Source organism: Leopardus geoffroyi, chromosome X (genome assembly GCF_018350155.1).
Source record: "Leopardus geoffroyi isolate Oge1 chromosome X, O.geoffroyi_Oge1_pat1.0, whole genome shotgun sequence".
Classification (NCBI taxonomy): domain Eukaryota; kingdom Metazoa; phylum Chordata; class Mammalia; order Carnivora; family Felidae; genus Leopardus; species Leopardus geoffroyi.
Genome location: NC_059343.1, coordinates 92,524,794 through 92,539,837, shown reverse-complemented (window position 1 = coordinate 92,539,837; position 15,044 = coordinate 92,524,794). Strand labels below are relative to the sequence as shown.

General features: G+C 44.7%; 1 protein-coding gene across 1 annotated transcript in view; it reads left to right on the top strand.

Annotated features, from left to right (window-relative positions):
* Positions 1-15,044, top strand: part of TRPC5 (transient receptor potential cation channel subfamily C member 5) — a 267,909-nt gene that overhangs the window by 123,765 nt on the left and 129,100 nt on the right. Inside the window, exon 3 of the mRNA XM_045471374.1 lies at positions 8,314-8,712. Within this exon, the coding sequence (XP_045327330.1) occupies positions 8,335-8,712 (378 nt within the window). The 5' untranslated portion in view covers positions 8,314-8,334. The remainder of the gene's footprint in view (positions 1-8,313; positions 8,713-15,044) is intronic.

Below are 15,044 nucleotides of genomic sequence, written 5' to 3'. Positions count from 1 at the left end.
GGAGGGGCTTCTTGCCTGAGCACATGGCTGTATGGAGGAGAGGAAGTTAAACATACAAACAGAAGCAGAGCTCTAGTGACAGAACATTACCCCATCTCTATCCTCATCATTATTTCATGTAATAACTCAATACAAATTTATTGAGAGCCTACTATGTGCCAGGCTCTGTGTATAGAGTAGTAAATATTATAGGTAAGGCTCTTGCTATTATGAAGTTTATATTTTGGTTGGGAGAGCTAGTTGTTAAAGTAATAAATATAAATATGATCATTTCAAATAGTGATAAGTTTTTGAAGAAAAACAAGTCAGGGTAATGAGATGGAGAAGAACATGTGAGAGGTTCCATTAGAAAAAGTGGTCTAGGAAGGCTTATTGAGGAGATGACATTTGATCTGAAACCTACATGTTAAGAAAGAAATTATGGGATTATGGGGTTGCCTGGGTGACTCAGTCAGTTAAGCGTCCAGCTCTTGATTTCAGCTCAGGTCATGATTTCACAGTTCATGGGATGGAGGCCCACGTTGGGCTGCATGCTGACAGCATGGAGCCTGCTTGGGATTCCCTCTCTCCCTCTCTCTCTGCCCCTCCCCTGTGCTCTCTCTCCCTTTCCCTCTCTCTCTCAAAATAAATAAGTAAACTTTAGAAAGAAAGAAAGAAAGAAAGAAAGAAAGAAAGAAAGAAAGAAAGAAATTGTGAAGATGTAGTGGAAGAGGGTTATAGGCAGTGAACCACATGCGCAAAGGTCCCCAGGTGGCACATGCTTTAGACGTATGAAGAATAGAAAGTTAACATTCTCTTAAAATACCATTGTGCTTTATACATCTATATCTGAGCACGTGCTGTGTCTATTGCCTCGGATGACCATCCCGACATTGCTATGTAGTGAACTCCTATCCACTTTACAAGACATGGCTCAAATATTACTTTCTCTTCAATTACCTCCCCAGGTAGAGTTGAACGCTTCATCCTTTGTGCCCCTACTATATGTTAGAATCCTTATCATACCATAGTACATTTGACTTATTTTCATTTGTTTCTCCCTCTGGATTTGGCGGTTGCTTAAAAACAAGGTCTATATCATTTATATGCATAGAACATTATATATATATATATATATATATACACACACACATTATATATGTGTATATAGAACATTATATATATATATACACATTATATATATATATATATATATATATATATATATATATACACACACACACATATTTGTATTCCCCACTACCAAGTACTCTGGGCCTGACAAATAGAAGGTGCATAACAAGTATTTGTTGAACTGAAACAATGAGTATCTACTGTTCCTGGTACTATTATAGGGATTATGGAGCATATAAAAGAGTTTACCTTCATTGAAGTAGTTAAAAATGTAGACTCTGGAGTCAGAAGCTTGGCTCTAATCCAAAACCACCACTTACTAGCTGTGTGAACTAAAACAATTTACTTAACCTCTCTGTGTCTCAGGTTCCCTATCTGTGAGATGGGAGATTATAATAGGAACTGTCTAAAAGTGAGGAATAATGAAATAATGTAAGTGAAGCATTTAGGGCCATAGTATCTGGTATCTGATAAATGCTTAATGTTAATTTATTATTATGTATAAATTAATAAAATTCTTGAATTGATAAATTTTATACACATGAGAAACAATACTGCAATACACCACTATGCAGGCTGGTTTTAAAAAAAAATTAACGTTTATTTATTTTTGAGACAGAGAGAGACAGAGCATGAACGGGGGAGGGGCAGAGAGAGGGGAAGACACAGAATCCGAAGCAGGCTCCAGGCTCTGAGCCGTCAGCACAGAGCCCGACGCAGGGCTCGAACTCAAGGAGGGCGAGATCACGACCTGAGCCAAAGTCGGCCGCTTAACCGACTGAGCCACCCAGGCGCCCCTGCAGGCTGGTTTAAAGTGCCTCCTGAAACAAGATGCTATGGTACCTTGACCTCAACTAAGCACTGCTGAATGTATGAATGAAGAAAAAAATAGGTGCACTGTAATCTGTGCCAGCCTGACCATTCTAGAGCACTCCGTGCATTTCTGAGCACGATATTTCAAGAGAAACAAAATATAGTGTAACTAGAAGCAGACCACTAAAATGATCATAACTCCTGAGAAGGGGAGACTCAGTGCAGAGAGAGACACAAGAGCTGAAATTAAACATTTGAAGGGTTTTGCTGCTCTAGACAAAACAACTAGGGCAATGAGATAGGAGTCACAGGCAGAGGATTTCAGGTGAACATAGAAAAGCATTTCCTGAAAGTCCGCATCCACCACACAGGTAAGAAAGTGCTGAGTTTCCCATCAGTGGAAGGGCTCATTAACTGAATAGTCACTTAACAAGGATATCGTCAAGGGGACCTTTTCATTGGGCAGGAGAGTATTCTAGATGACCTTTGAGGTCCCCTGCAGGAGGTTCACGATCTGGTTCACCTTTCTGGGAAAGATTAGAATTACTACATTAAAATTAGGACGTTCTCAAAGTGGTACTCTGAAAGGAGCCAAAATGCTCTCAAAATCAACACTCCACCAAACACGCGGGTGCACACACACACACACACACACAGTCTTCCTCTCACCAGCCCACTCCTGTGCCTTTGTACATAAAATTTCCATTTTAGTCACTTTTTGGATTGGGCATTAAAGATTCCTTTTTAAATGTAATGTTTTCCTGGAAGACGTATGGCCTTAAGCCCCTGGGCCATTACCATCATCTTCTACCACAGTGCCTGGTACATATTCACTAAATGTGCTTATTATCCACCATTTATACTTGAGATTGTACAAGTTTATCAGATTAAATCTACCTGTCTTAAAGGGCTCTGAGGAGATGCAGAAGTGGATAGATAGGCTTGGATAAGGGTGAGAGGTCACAAGGGTTTCGCTATTCAAGCTCAATCCTCACGGCACAGAGTGAAAACCACACACAGATACCATGTCCCTCTAAAGGCACAATTTTTTTTTAGTTGGGTGGGAAGCCATGCTCTCCTCCTCACAGACAAAGTCCTGAGTTGGGCAGTGATCTGGGCTGGGATTTGCGCCCTGGCCTTCTGCCCAGCCCATTGATTGAGCTCCTTAAATCACATCATTTAAGCCTACAAATGTCACAGATCCCATTAGACAATCTCCTCTGGCTAGCAGCACAGAAAAGAGAGAACATGAGAAGCCCCCAGGGGCAGCCTGTTAGACCATTCCTAATGTTCCATACTTGGGGGACTACACTGGGAGTGAGGTTCACTTGTAGAATGGCATAAGGTGCTGGCTGGTTTTGTTTCGTTTAGTTCAGCATATACCTCAAGGCCAGTGCAGAATGATGGGAAAGCCAACCTCATCTCTTGGCTTAGGTTAATGGCAAATGAGTACAACCTGCCAAGTATAAAGGTGACGGGAAGGAACCTTCCCAATAATACATCCTCAAGAGATGCCAGAAACTCTATCATTAGCTATTTGTTCCCAGAATAATGGCAGAGTAGGACTAACAGCAAGTATATGAAGAAAGGATTGGTCCCAGAGCCTGGAGCAAAGCTGAAGCTAAAGCTGTAAGCAAGGGTAAAATGGCACCGGCTGAGGGGTTGGAAGAGAGCAGGGCACTAGGCAAGTCATTAGATGTTTACGTAAGCCTACGTATAGTCAGACAACGCAGGGAACCCATTTTACAGCATTGTCAATGTGTAGTATAGAAGTGGGCATGAAAGAGATTTCCAAGGGAGGATACCAGGCCTCTCTTTTCCCCTTCATCACACCTTTCCTGCCCTAGACACATGTCTCTGTACTTCGAAGGCCACAGCAACTTCCCTAATCAAAGAATACACATTAAGGTGTTAATAGCTGTTGGGGCGCCTGGGTGGCTCAGTCGGCTAAGCGTCCGACTTCGGCTCAGGTCATGATCTCACGGTTTGTGAGTTTGAGCCCCGCGTCGGGCTCTGTGCTGACAGCTCGGAGCCTGGAGCCTGCTTCGGATCCTGTCTCCTTCTCTCTCTGCCCCTCCCCACTTGTGCTCTGTCTGTCAAAAATAAATAAATGTAAAAATAAGTTTTAAAGGTGTTAATAGCTGTTAGCCACGTGATCTTTTATTCCTTCTGGGGGTAGTTTTAGAGATGCAGTGCCTTAACGCAAAAGAGTGACTCTCTAATAGTATATTCTCAGGCAAACCTCTGGAGGAGAGATTTTTCTCTAAGGGGAATACTGTGAGGCTTCTCATAGCATAGCCCACTGGAAATGCAATAGACCAGATCCGTTTCAAATGCAAGAGATGAAAAGTAAATCTAGACGCTGAATTGACTATATATAATCCAATTATCCTTACTTCAAGTCTCAAATTACCATGATTTTACTGCCCCCCCCCATTCACTACTATAACCCACACATCTGGCACACAGTGAAAGTTCAATGAATGGTCCTGCGTGGTGCCTCCATTATTATTACTATTAGCACCGGAAGCAGTAGTGGCAATAGTTCTGCCCTGGCACAGTGCCTGGGGCATATTAAGCATTCAAAGCTATACTACTTGTTTTGTTGCACCAGCTCCTGGCATAGTGCCTGGCACATAATAGGGCACCGATTTAGTTAGCTCCCTTCCTTCTCATCTTGCCTTAGGATACGTTTGTCTTCAGTTTACCCCACAGCTTTGCCTTACTCAAGTGGGCACAGATCTTCCTTCAGCAACAGTGCTTAGCACAGCATCACTCGTGACCCCATCTGAAAATACATCTAGCCTTTTCTCCCATGGTTACCTCTTAAGTGGCAAATGGGCAGCGAGCATTTAAGATCGTTTTGCAGATGGGACAACTGAGGTTGTGAGCGCTTGCCTTTTAGCTCACCTCTCATCTTTGTATCTTATCATAGCCTGAAAACTGTGCTCCTATCAGTTTCTCCCAACTAGGCCATGATCCATCTCACTATTATTGTTCTTATGTTCTGTAGGGCCTGGACCACCCTCACATTTTCACATTGCCTTTTTTTTTTTTTTAAGATTTTATTTTTAAGCAATCTCTATACCCAACATGGCACTCAAACTCAACCCTAAGATCAAGAGTCACAGGCTCTACCCACTGAGCCAGCTAGGTGCCCCCACATTTGTCCTTTTAATTCATCCTTCAAGAACTCGCTAAAGAGCTACCTCCTCCATGAAACATTCTCTGAGTTCTCCAGCCCTCACTGAGCCCTTTCTCAAATCCCAAAGTATCAAATCACTACCACATAATTTAGCCCTTCGTTCCATGACCATGCCAACCTTCCTCAGCTAGATTGTATTTGTTCATTAAACATTCATCTGTTGAGCACCCATCATGTTCTAGACCCCATTGCAAGTGCTGAGAAGACAGGAATCAAGGTACTCAAACCCTAGTGGCATAAAGACAAACATGCTATTAGGTGACATTGGAGAAATGTCATCCAAGTACCAGTGGAGAACTCAGAGGGAGATTGGCTAACCTTCTGAAGGTGTTGGGGGTGGGGTGGGGGGACTTCACAGAGGAGGAGAACTATGAGCAAGGTGCTGAAGCCGAGAAGGAATTTGTTAAGTGGAGAGAGTAGGATGAAGCTATGTGCAAAGACATGGTCATTAAAGGGCCACTCAGAGAGCATGGCTCAGTATGGCTAGAACTTAGGTTGGGATGGAGAAAGATGAGAGAATATCATGGAAGGTTTACTCATTCATTCATCAAATATATATCAAGTATCCAGGGTGTGCCAGGAACTTGGCTAGGTGCAGGTGCTATAAAAACAGGACAGATGCAGTCCCTGAACTTGAGATTTAAAGCAAATTGGACAGAAGAGATGATTATCCAGTAAGACAAAGAAGTATGTCACTACAGGGGCACCTGGGTGGCATCCAACTTTGGCTCGGGTCATGATTTCATGGTTTGTGGGTTCAAGTTCCGCATCGGGCTCTGTGCTGACAGCTCAGAGCCTGGAGACTGCTTCCAATTCTGTGTCTCATTCTCTCTCTGCCCCTCCCCCACTTGTGCTCTCTCAAAAATAAACAAATGTAAAAATGTAAAAACAATTCAAAAAAGAAATATGTCACTACAAATTGTGATAAGCATTAAGAAGGAAAAGAACACAAAGGAGAGAAGACTATGAAGGCACCACTTTAGAAAGAGTGGTGAGTGAGGGCTGCTCTGAGGAGGTGACATTTGGTTGAGACCTGAAAGATCAAAAGAGCTGGAGAAGAGTGTTCCAGGAGGTAATCAAAGGTCTTGAGGTGGCCAAAAGCTTGGCATGTGGGGGACTCAAAGGCAGCTCCACAAGGCTAAAGAATAGTGGATGAGGGTGAGAAGTTGGAGAGGTAAACACATGAACCAAAACCAAGTAGAACTCAGAAAGGAATGTTGAGTTCATCACAACTAATCAAGGAAGAGCGAAATGGAACCAGATTTGTGTTTTACGGGATAACTTGGGGATGGTGCGGGAGGCTCCGTGGAGGGGGAAAGAATGGAGTCAGGATGATCAATTGTAAGGTTGTGGAATGGTTTAGGCGAGAGACGAAGGCATGCACCTATTCTTTCATACCCTCTCCAAGTGACTAGCACAGCACTAGGCCTACTGATGGCTTCTGGCGTGTTCATATAATATAAATAAATACATAAATATATATAAATAAATAAATACAGATAAATAAAATAAATATAAATAAATATAAACTGAATCCAGTTGTTGAGTCTCTCTTCAGGAGATCACACTGTCTCTTCTTCCTCCCCTCTTTTTGTTTATAATGGAGATGGGGAGGCGGGGAGGCAGTCTACAATTAGGATTATTAAAGTCATTAGCTGTTTAGTGACAAATGCTTACTCTAAGTGCCACTTTCCTCAGCCACTGCTGAGTTACTTGAAAGTAGCACAGAATATCAGTGCATATCAAGACAGCCAAACAGAGATGTGGATGCAGAGAGAAATTTGTCCTTTGGGCCTGTTCAGGGTATGAGGTGACACTCACCTTCAAATACTAACTTCCCAGAAGACCACAGGCACATGAATTGCAAATGCCACTTGGTATAATATATGCTTCTCCCTTTGCCAAAGCAGGGATGTAATTACCTGGAAGACTGAGGCATATGTCATGTCTTCATCTTCTCTTCCACCCAGCAGATGACACAAGTGGCCCTTTATCACATTTCCATTTCCTTTTGCTGGCAAAATACTTCGGTAATGAGACACTTCAGTGGGTCCCGCCAAACTCAGCCTCCAGAGGGTCCTGGAGGTCCCCGGGGTGGGAGGGAAAGGGGAGCCAATCACCTTATGGATCTGAGCCTCATCTTCTCCCCTGGGGAGAATAAGCATTCCTATCTCACAGGGCTAGTAGGAGGAGGTCAGTGAGGAATGTGCATGAATTTGATCTGAAACAGTATAGAGGCAAGAACTCTATACTGCCATTCATTCTATGCAACTGAAGGCCAAAACTGTCTTTTTTTCTTGGTTTCCCGGAGAAAGTTAAACACATTGTAGGAATTCAGTAATAGGTTTTACTTTAAAATCACTTCCATTGAAATCGGGCTTTAGATGTGGTGCATGTAAAACAGACCGTTCTCTTCTCAGAACTGAATCGAACAGATTATCGGATCCATAAGCTCCTTGGTTTCGAGCGGTAGAGGAAAAATCATGAATCGGCAGAGGGAGTATGTGACTTTGGCCTATCAGAGCCAATACCCATTCCCCACTGAGAAGCAGCAAAAAGCAGGGCTTCAGGTAGCATGAAAACTGGATTTTAATACAGGGTCTACATCTGGGGAAGCTGCAATGTGACACTGAAAATTAGCACTGGCCCATAGGCCCAGGGTCTAAAGAAAATTGGCCAGTGGTCGCTCTGACAATCAGCAGTATTATCATGAGTATCTTCAGACAGCAGAAGGGAAGGGAGGAATTAATTTGTGCCATGTCTTGGGAGGTTTACACCCTGCCAGTTGCTCTGATAGTATATTATCTCATTTGACTCTCACAATAGCTTTATGAGGAAGGAATTCTTTAGCACAGAGCCTGGTTCACAGTGAGCTGTAACTAAATGATAACTGCCACTAATGCTATTAATATATTGATAACATTAATAATAATAGACCGAAGCACAATGGGCTTGAGCAACTTATCCAAGGTCACGGAGCTGGAAAAGGCAGGATTTGAACCCAGGATTTGAACCCAAATGTCTGGGCTTCTTTTGCTATACCACTTTGCAAGAAGAGAAAGATCGTGGGGGGAAAACAGTTGAGGATTTTCCAACCGCTTAGCCATGCTGCCTCCATAAACTGACCAGTTGAAACCTTCAGGCACCTAAGCATCTCTTTGGTCTCCCTCTCTCTCACTCAGGTTGCTAAGTTGCTATGAACCATGGCCCAACTGTACTACAAAAAAGTCAACTACTCACCTTACAGAGACCGCATCCCCCTGCAAATCGTGAGGGCTGAGACAGAGCTCTCTGCAGAAGAGAAGGCGTTCCTCAATGCTGTGGAGAAGGGGGACTATGCCACCGTGAAGCAGGCCCTACAGGAGGCTGAGATCTACTACAATGTCAACATCAACTGCATGGATCCTCTGGGCCGGAGCGCCCTGCTCATTGCCATTGAGAATGAGAATTTGGAGATCATGGAGCTACTGCTGAACCACAGCGTGTATGTAGGCGATGCATTGCTCTACGCCATCCGCAAGGAGGTGGTGGGCGCTGTGGAGCTTCTGCTCAGCTACAGGCGGCCCAGTGGAGAGAAGCAGGTAAGAGAAATCCCTACAGGCTGGGAAATAGCCGGGAACAATAAGGCCCCGGGATCAGAAGCCTTGAAAATAGGGAAGGTTAGGTAGGCTGGCATTAAGTAGCCCTAGCATGGCAACCCTCTGCTCTCAGAAATCGCATCAGTGATCTCAGGTGGCATCCTAGAGCGACCCTGCGTGGCCCACACTAGGTCTTCCTCATTTGCCTTTTCTTTGTGAGCATTTGCCCATATACATTCAATACGTGGCAACCCAGATGTGTGCTCTCCATTTCCAGAACATCCAAGCTCCTTCTACCCTCCCTGGCCTCTGCTCTCTAGCCTCATTTTCTTCCTCTACTCAAAGGTTACAATCTAGAAAAGAAGAGGCCAACCACAGACCTGGGAGTTTTCCTTCTCACCGGTCTCTCTCCCGGACAATGACAGAAGACCTTTAAATGTGAATACTGTGGTGCACGTGCAAATGGATATAGGGGTTCATGTATTTTCCCAGTACCTGTGATATGACTACATTCCACCCCTAAATGTTTGGGGGGTTGCCTCTGTGACTCTCCTATCCTCCAAAGCACTTAGGTTTAATACTCTGGAGTCATCTTTGAGTTCTTCCCCTTCCCCGCCTCTATGTCCAGTCCCCAAGCCCTGTGGTTTCTTTTGCTCCAATCTCTTACATACTTTCTTTCCTCCCACCACTCTCCCTGTGTTCCTCATCATCTCCCTCCTAGCTGAGGGATTCTCAAAGTGTGGTTCTTGGACCAGCAGCATTAGCATCACCAGGGGAACTTGTTAGAAATGCAAATGCAAATTCTGAATCAGAATCTCTGGGGGTGAGGCCTACCAAGCTGTGTGTTGACCACCCCTCCAGGGGATCCTGATGCACACTCAGCTTTCAGAATCACTGCCCCAGACTGACATGAAAATCTTCTAACTGGATTCTCTGCCGATAGCCCCTTGCTTTCTCACAAGCCTTCCTGGACAACGATGTCGGCTTATTCTTCACAGCACAGCATAACAATCCTGCCATTGTTACCCACCCTTTCAGTGACTACAAGCTGTCATTAGAAGAGAAACCAGTGCATGAAGCCTAGCGCTCAATACCCTTCAGTAATGGTCTTTTCATGTCCTGTCTCCTGCAGGTTTCTCCTAAACCCCTCAAGTCAGACAGGTCTCTCCACTCTCTTCCTTTGGAGCATAGTAGGGACGAAGTAGGGAGAAAGATATAGTAGGGACAAAGAAAATACAGTATCATCAAACATGGAATACGACAATGCATTAAAAAGCAAAAACAAAAAACAAAACAAATAGTGGCGCCTGGGTGGCTCAGTTGGCCCAACGTCCGATTTCGGCTCAGGTCATGATCTCACGGCTCGTGAGTTCGAGCCCCGCGTCGGGCTCGGTGCTGACAGCTCAGAGCCTGGAGCCTGCTTTGGATTCTGGGTCTTCCTCTCTCTCTGTGCCCCTCCCCCGTTCAGGCTATCTCTCTCTGTCTCTCAAAAATAAATAAACATTTTTTTAAATTTTAATAATTTAAAAAGCAATAAAATAGTAAAAATCAAGCCCCAAACTGCAAAGTGCTCAGATAATGAGAACACTTCAGATCAAACCTTATGGGTCATGGCCAAAGCTCGGCTTAAAGGGAAGTGGAGCTTTACTGTTTGCCTGCCCGGTTAAACAAAAAGAATGAAAGTACTTAAGTGATAACTCTCAGACTAAGAATTGGAATGGATAGAACAGGAAGAAAGACAGTAGATGAAAAGTTCCTTGAATAAAGGGCCTGAATGCCTCTGTTCTCCACCAGCATTTAATACAGCGCAGCTGTAACCCCACACTATGAAAGTGCCTGCAATATCACGGGCACTCAATAAACACTTATTTCATGAACAAATAGTAGGCAGCCAGCACCATGCTAAGTAACTTACACCACTTGGCTCATTTAATCCCCCCAGCACCTCGGTTAGGTAGACACTATTATTACTGCCCCCATTCTACCCATGAGAAGAATTGAGTCACGGTTAAATCAGTTGTCCAAGATCACAGTTCAGTGTCAGAGCCAGGATTCAAACCCAGGCCACCTAACCCCTAAACCTACCCTCTTAACCACTTGGCTATACTGCTTCTGTGGCCATCTAAGTCTTGGGATTCGCAGAACAGAGTTCTGAGACAGGGTAGACCCGTGAAGGATCAAGAGCTCTCTGGACAGGACAGGCCAGAATTTGGATGAAGAGCAAAGCAGAGAGGTATGAATATGTTCCCTACTGAGTCCACATCACCATTCCTATCAAAACTGATTTGTTCTCTGCCCCATCTCACCACAGCCCTGCTAAGGGTCGGAGTGATTTAACTGCATTACTCTGGGGGCGCCTGGGGGGCTCAGTCGGTTAAGCATCCAGTTTCGGCTCAGGTCATGACCTCACAGTTTGTGGATTCGAACCCCGCATTGGGCTCTGTGCTCACAGCTCGGAGCCTGGCGCCTGCTTCCGATTCTGTCTCCATCTCTCCCTGCCCCTCCCCCGCTCGTGCACTGTCATTCTCTCTCTCTCTCTCTCTCTCTCTCTCTCTCTCTCTCTCAAATATAAACATTAAAAAAATGTTTTAAAAACTGCATTACTCTGAACTAAGGCTTACCCAGACACCCTACCCTGTGATGATCTTGCCCACCCCTGAGATTATGCAGTCATTAGCTCTATCCTTCCTTTGACACCACTCACACACAACTGTGTACTATTGGTCAGCCTCACTTGTGTAAATGTCTGGTCTCTGTAACTAGATTGTTTCTTAAATGTCAGGCATAATCTAATACCCAACTGTTTCCATGTTTCCCCCAGTAGTACCTAACCCAATGCCTAGTATATAATGGGTGATAGATAAATATTTGCTGATGAATAAGGAAGAGCTATGTGTATCTCTCAGACATCCTGCACGTTCAGCTTCATAACTGTTGCGAAAGAGAGCAGAGCACAGGGGGTTTCCAAAGAGGGGACTAGCAATACTTTCAGAGTTTTGAAAACAGGCCATGTCTTTATTTGATGACCCCCATTTCCCCCATCTTTCCCCAGTGCCCTGGCAAACTCTGGGGAAGAAAGGCACCACTCCAGGGTACAATCTAAGGAAAACTCACTCCAGGGTACAATCTAAGGCGTGACCTCCCCTGGAGAAAGGCAGAGCTTAACTCACAGGAATGAACCACTAATGGTGAAATGTCAGGCGTATGGAACAGGGGTGAAGCTGTTTGGGACAGGCTGTCTTTTCCCAAGATCCTTTCAGACACCGCCAGTGTAAGACCTCCTTTGTCCATACTTGAATATCATACCATATGTACAAAGGCACACAGCCATCGGCCCCAGCTCCAAGTCTTTTTGGCAGATTTCCCTTCCTCCTCTCTCTCTCCCAACCCCCACCACCAGCCTCTGCTAAATTTTATTTTCTCCCATTGCTCTGACAATCACTGTGGCAAGTCATATGTCAGTAACTATAACAACAGGCCGCCACCGTGCTGAAGTTCTGCCTTTCTGGGAAATAGAATCAGGATTTGTTTACCTGGGAGCAAATCAGGGATGTGAGCAAACACAGGCCTCCTGAAGGACCGCAGGTCCGGCTGGATAGGCCACTCCCAGGAAGGTGCCCCTCCCACACCCAGAAGCCAAACACCTGGCCTTTTTCACTGGCCCTCCTCCATGTCGCCAAGAGATTGGGCACAGCTGACCTCCATCAGTCTTGGATGGATAAACTGGGGCCCTCTTTGGCTTTACTTGGCAAAGGGCTTGGCCTCAGGCTGGCAATGAGACCCCCTCTGCTCAGCCCATCCTGCTCTTCTCCCTCTTCTAGCCTATCAAAAGTGCTCTCAGGTAAAGATCAAAGGCGAGGCATAAATGTCTGACACTGGCTTCAAGTATCAGCACTCACATGGAAAACTGCATTTTTAATAGGGACCAAATCTTAAAGTCAAAATGGTGATGCTTTATCAGAATTCTCTGCACCAGACAAGTATAAGACTGCATGTGTGCATGTGTGCGTGTGTGTGTGTGTGTGTGTGTGTGTGTGTTGTTCTGAGGTCTTCTGGCTGCTCCAAAAATCTGACTCTCTTGGCAGATTTTGTGACTCCTTAGGGTAAACACTCTTAAATAATTCTCAGAATTCAAAATTTTTGCACTACAGAAGGCTTAATACCAGCCTATTTCTTGTACATCAAGCCTTTTTCCTTTGGCGCACTGACTCTGGGAGCAGAGTCTTGTACCTGTGTATGGTCAAAACCAGCTCAAAGATTAATCATTGTGCATATGGCGAACTTGTCAAAATACAGACTCTTGAGCCCCTACAGGTTCAGAGCCTTGGGGTTGGAGCCCGGAACCAGCATTTTAATAAGCCCGCCCTCACCCATTTCTAGGTAAAAGGTCTATGGACTTCTCTGTATCTGTTTCCTAGGCTGCTATAACAAATTCCCACTAACTGGGAAGCTTAAAATAAAAGAAATGCATTCTCTCATGGTTCAGGAAGCCAGAAGTCTGAAATAAAGGTATTGACAGGGCTGGTTCCTCCTGGAGGCCCTAAAAGAGAATCTGTTCCATGCCTTCACTTGTAACCGCATCACTCCAATCTCTGCCTCCATCGTCGCACAGAGTTCTCCTCCGTGTCTTTTCCTTGTGTCTCTGGGTCCTGATCCCCCTCTCCTTTCTAAGACACCAGTCATTGATTTAGGGCCCACCCTAATGCACGCTGACCTCATTTTAACTTGACATCTGCAAAGACCCTTTTTCTAAATAAGGTCACATTCATAGGTACTGGGGGTTAAGAGGTGAGTATATCTTTTGAGGGGACTCCATTCAACCCACTAAACTCTCCATGAGAAATACTACTAGGCAAGTGGTTTTCAGACATTTTCAGAAGCAGAGCCTTTCATTAAATGAAATCCTTCCCAGAAGTAAAATAGGCAAACAGACCCAAGCAGAGCTGGCCTAGTTTAAGTGCAGATCAGGGCCCAAAGCCCCACTTGTTCACACACACACACACACACACACACACACACACACTCCTATCCCTCCGTGGTCCCTGAGGAGCAAGCATAGCTGGACAGCCACTCGTCTAGAAGACAGGATGACAGAGTCTAATTCAGAGTTTGAGGTACTAACCAGCTTGCAGCTAACAGGATGACCTTGGGCAAGACCCAAGGTGTTTTACACCTGTCCAGTTACAGAATCACCCTACGACTAAATTTCCTCATGTATAAAATGAAGGGAACAATACCTAATCTAGGGGCTTGTCATTAGGATGAAATAAGGTACATTAAAGTCTTTTGAAAATAAATTTAAATGCTAGACAGAGGTCAATGACTATTATTTTCAGCCTCACTCTATCAATTTGACTTAGCCGGTCATATTGTGTGGAGAGACCAGCTGGCAAGTGGCACTCATCACAAGGAACGACTAATACAATGAGAGAGAGGCTGGTGAGCGGGCTGGCTCAGTTCGCAGATTACCTCCTTCTGCCCGGCCTTAATGACAATGGTCTCCCTTCTGCTGTTAGGCAAGCTGTATGACCTCAAAGTCATCCCTCCTTGTTCAGTGGTGTCTAAGGATTTAAGCAACAGGGAAGTAGAACTGCTGGCCTTTGCATCAACAGCCCACCCAAAGAATTTTCTTTCTTGGTCACTTGCGTCAGTGCAGGCAGGCGGAAAGAGGCTAAGCCAACCTTCTCCCCAAGGCCCACCCCTCTGGGCTCTGCCATAATTACTCATTTGTCTGTGGCAGATGGCTCCAAATTAAAATTGGTCTCACAGATGAGCTAGTGAGATTAAGTTTCAACAACACTGATAAGTGTTTGTGTTAAGATTGTAGAAAATCAGCAATGAGACACTACATTTACTCCCTTCTCCTGCCTGCCTCTTGGTCTCAGGGAGAGATTGCACAGTGTGGAGGGGCCCCCTGAGGGCCTGGGCAAAGGTGACTGAGGCACAGAGAGAGGACCTAAAGAGTCTAACCTCTAAATCTCCAACACTCAATATGAGAGCAGAAAGTAAAGGAGAGAATTGCCGTTTATTGGATAGGTTTCCTTAATCTCTCCAGACCTCAGTTTTTTCGTCTGTAAAGGAGAACAATAATGGAGTCCACTTCGTAGAGTGATAGCTGGAATTAAGTGGACTAATGCACATATATTACTTACAACAGTGCCTGACACAGAGTAAACACTCGATGAGTAAGTAGCTAATACTGCTCCTACTTCTACTAGCTGAAACCATGCTGATATCACATGCTAGCTAATCTTATTTACTCATTGTTTTTTAAATGTATTAAGCACCCACTAGCACATCAGAGCTGAGAGTTCAGACTGAGTGACCTTGAAAAA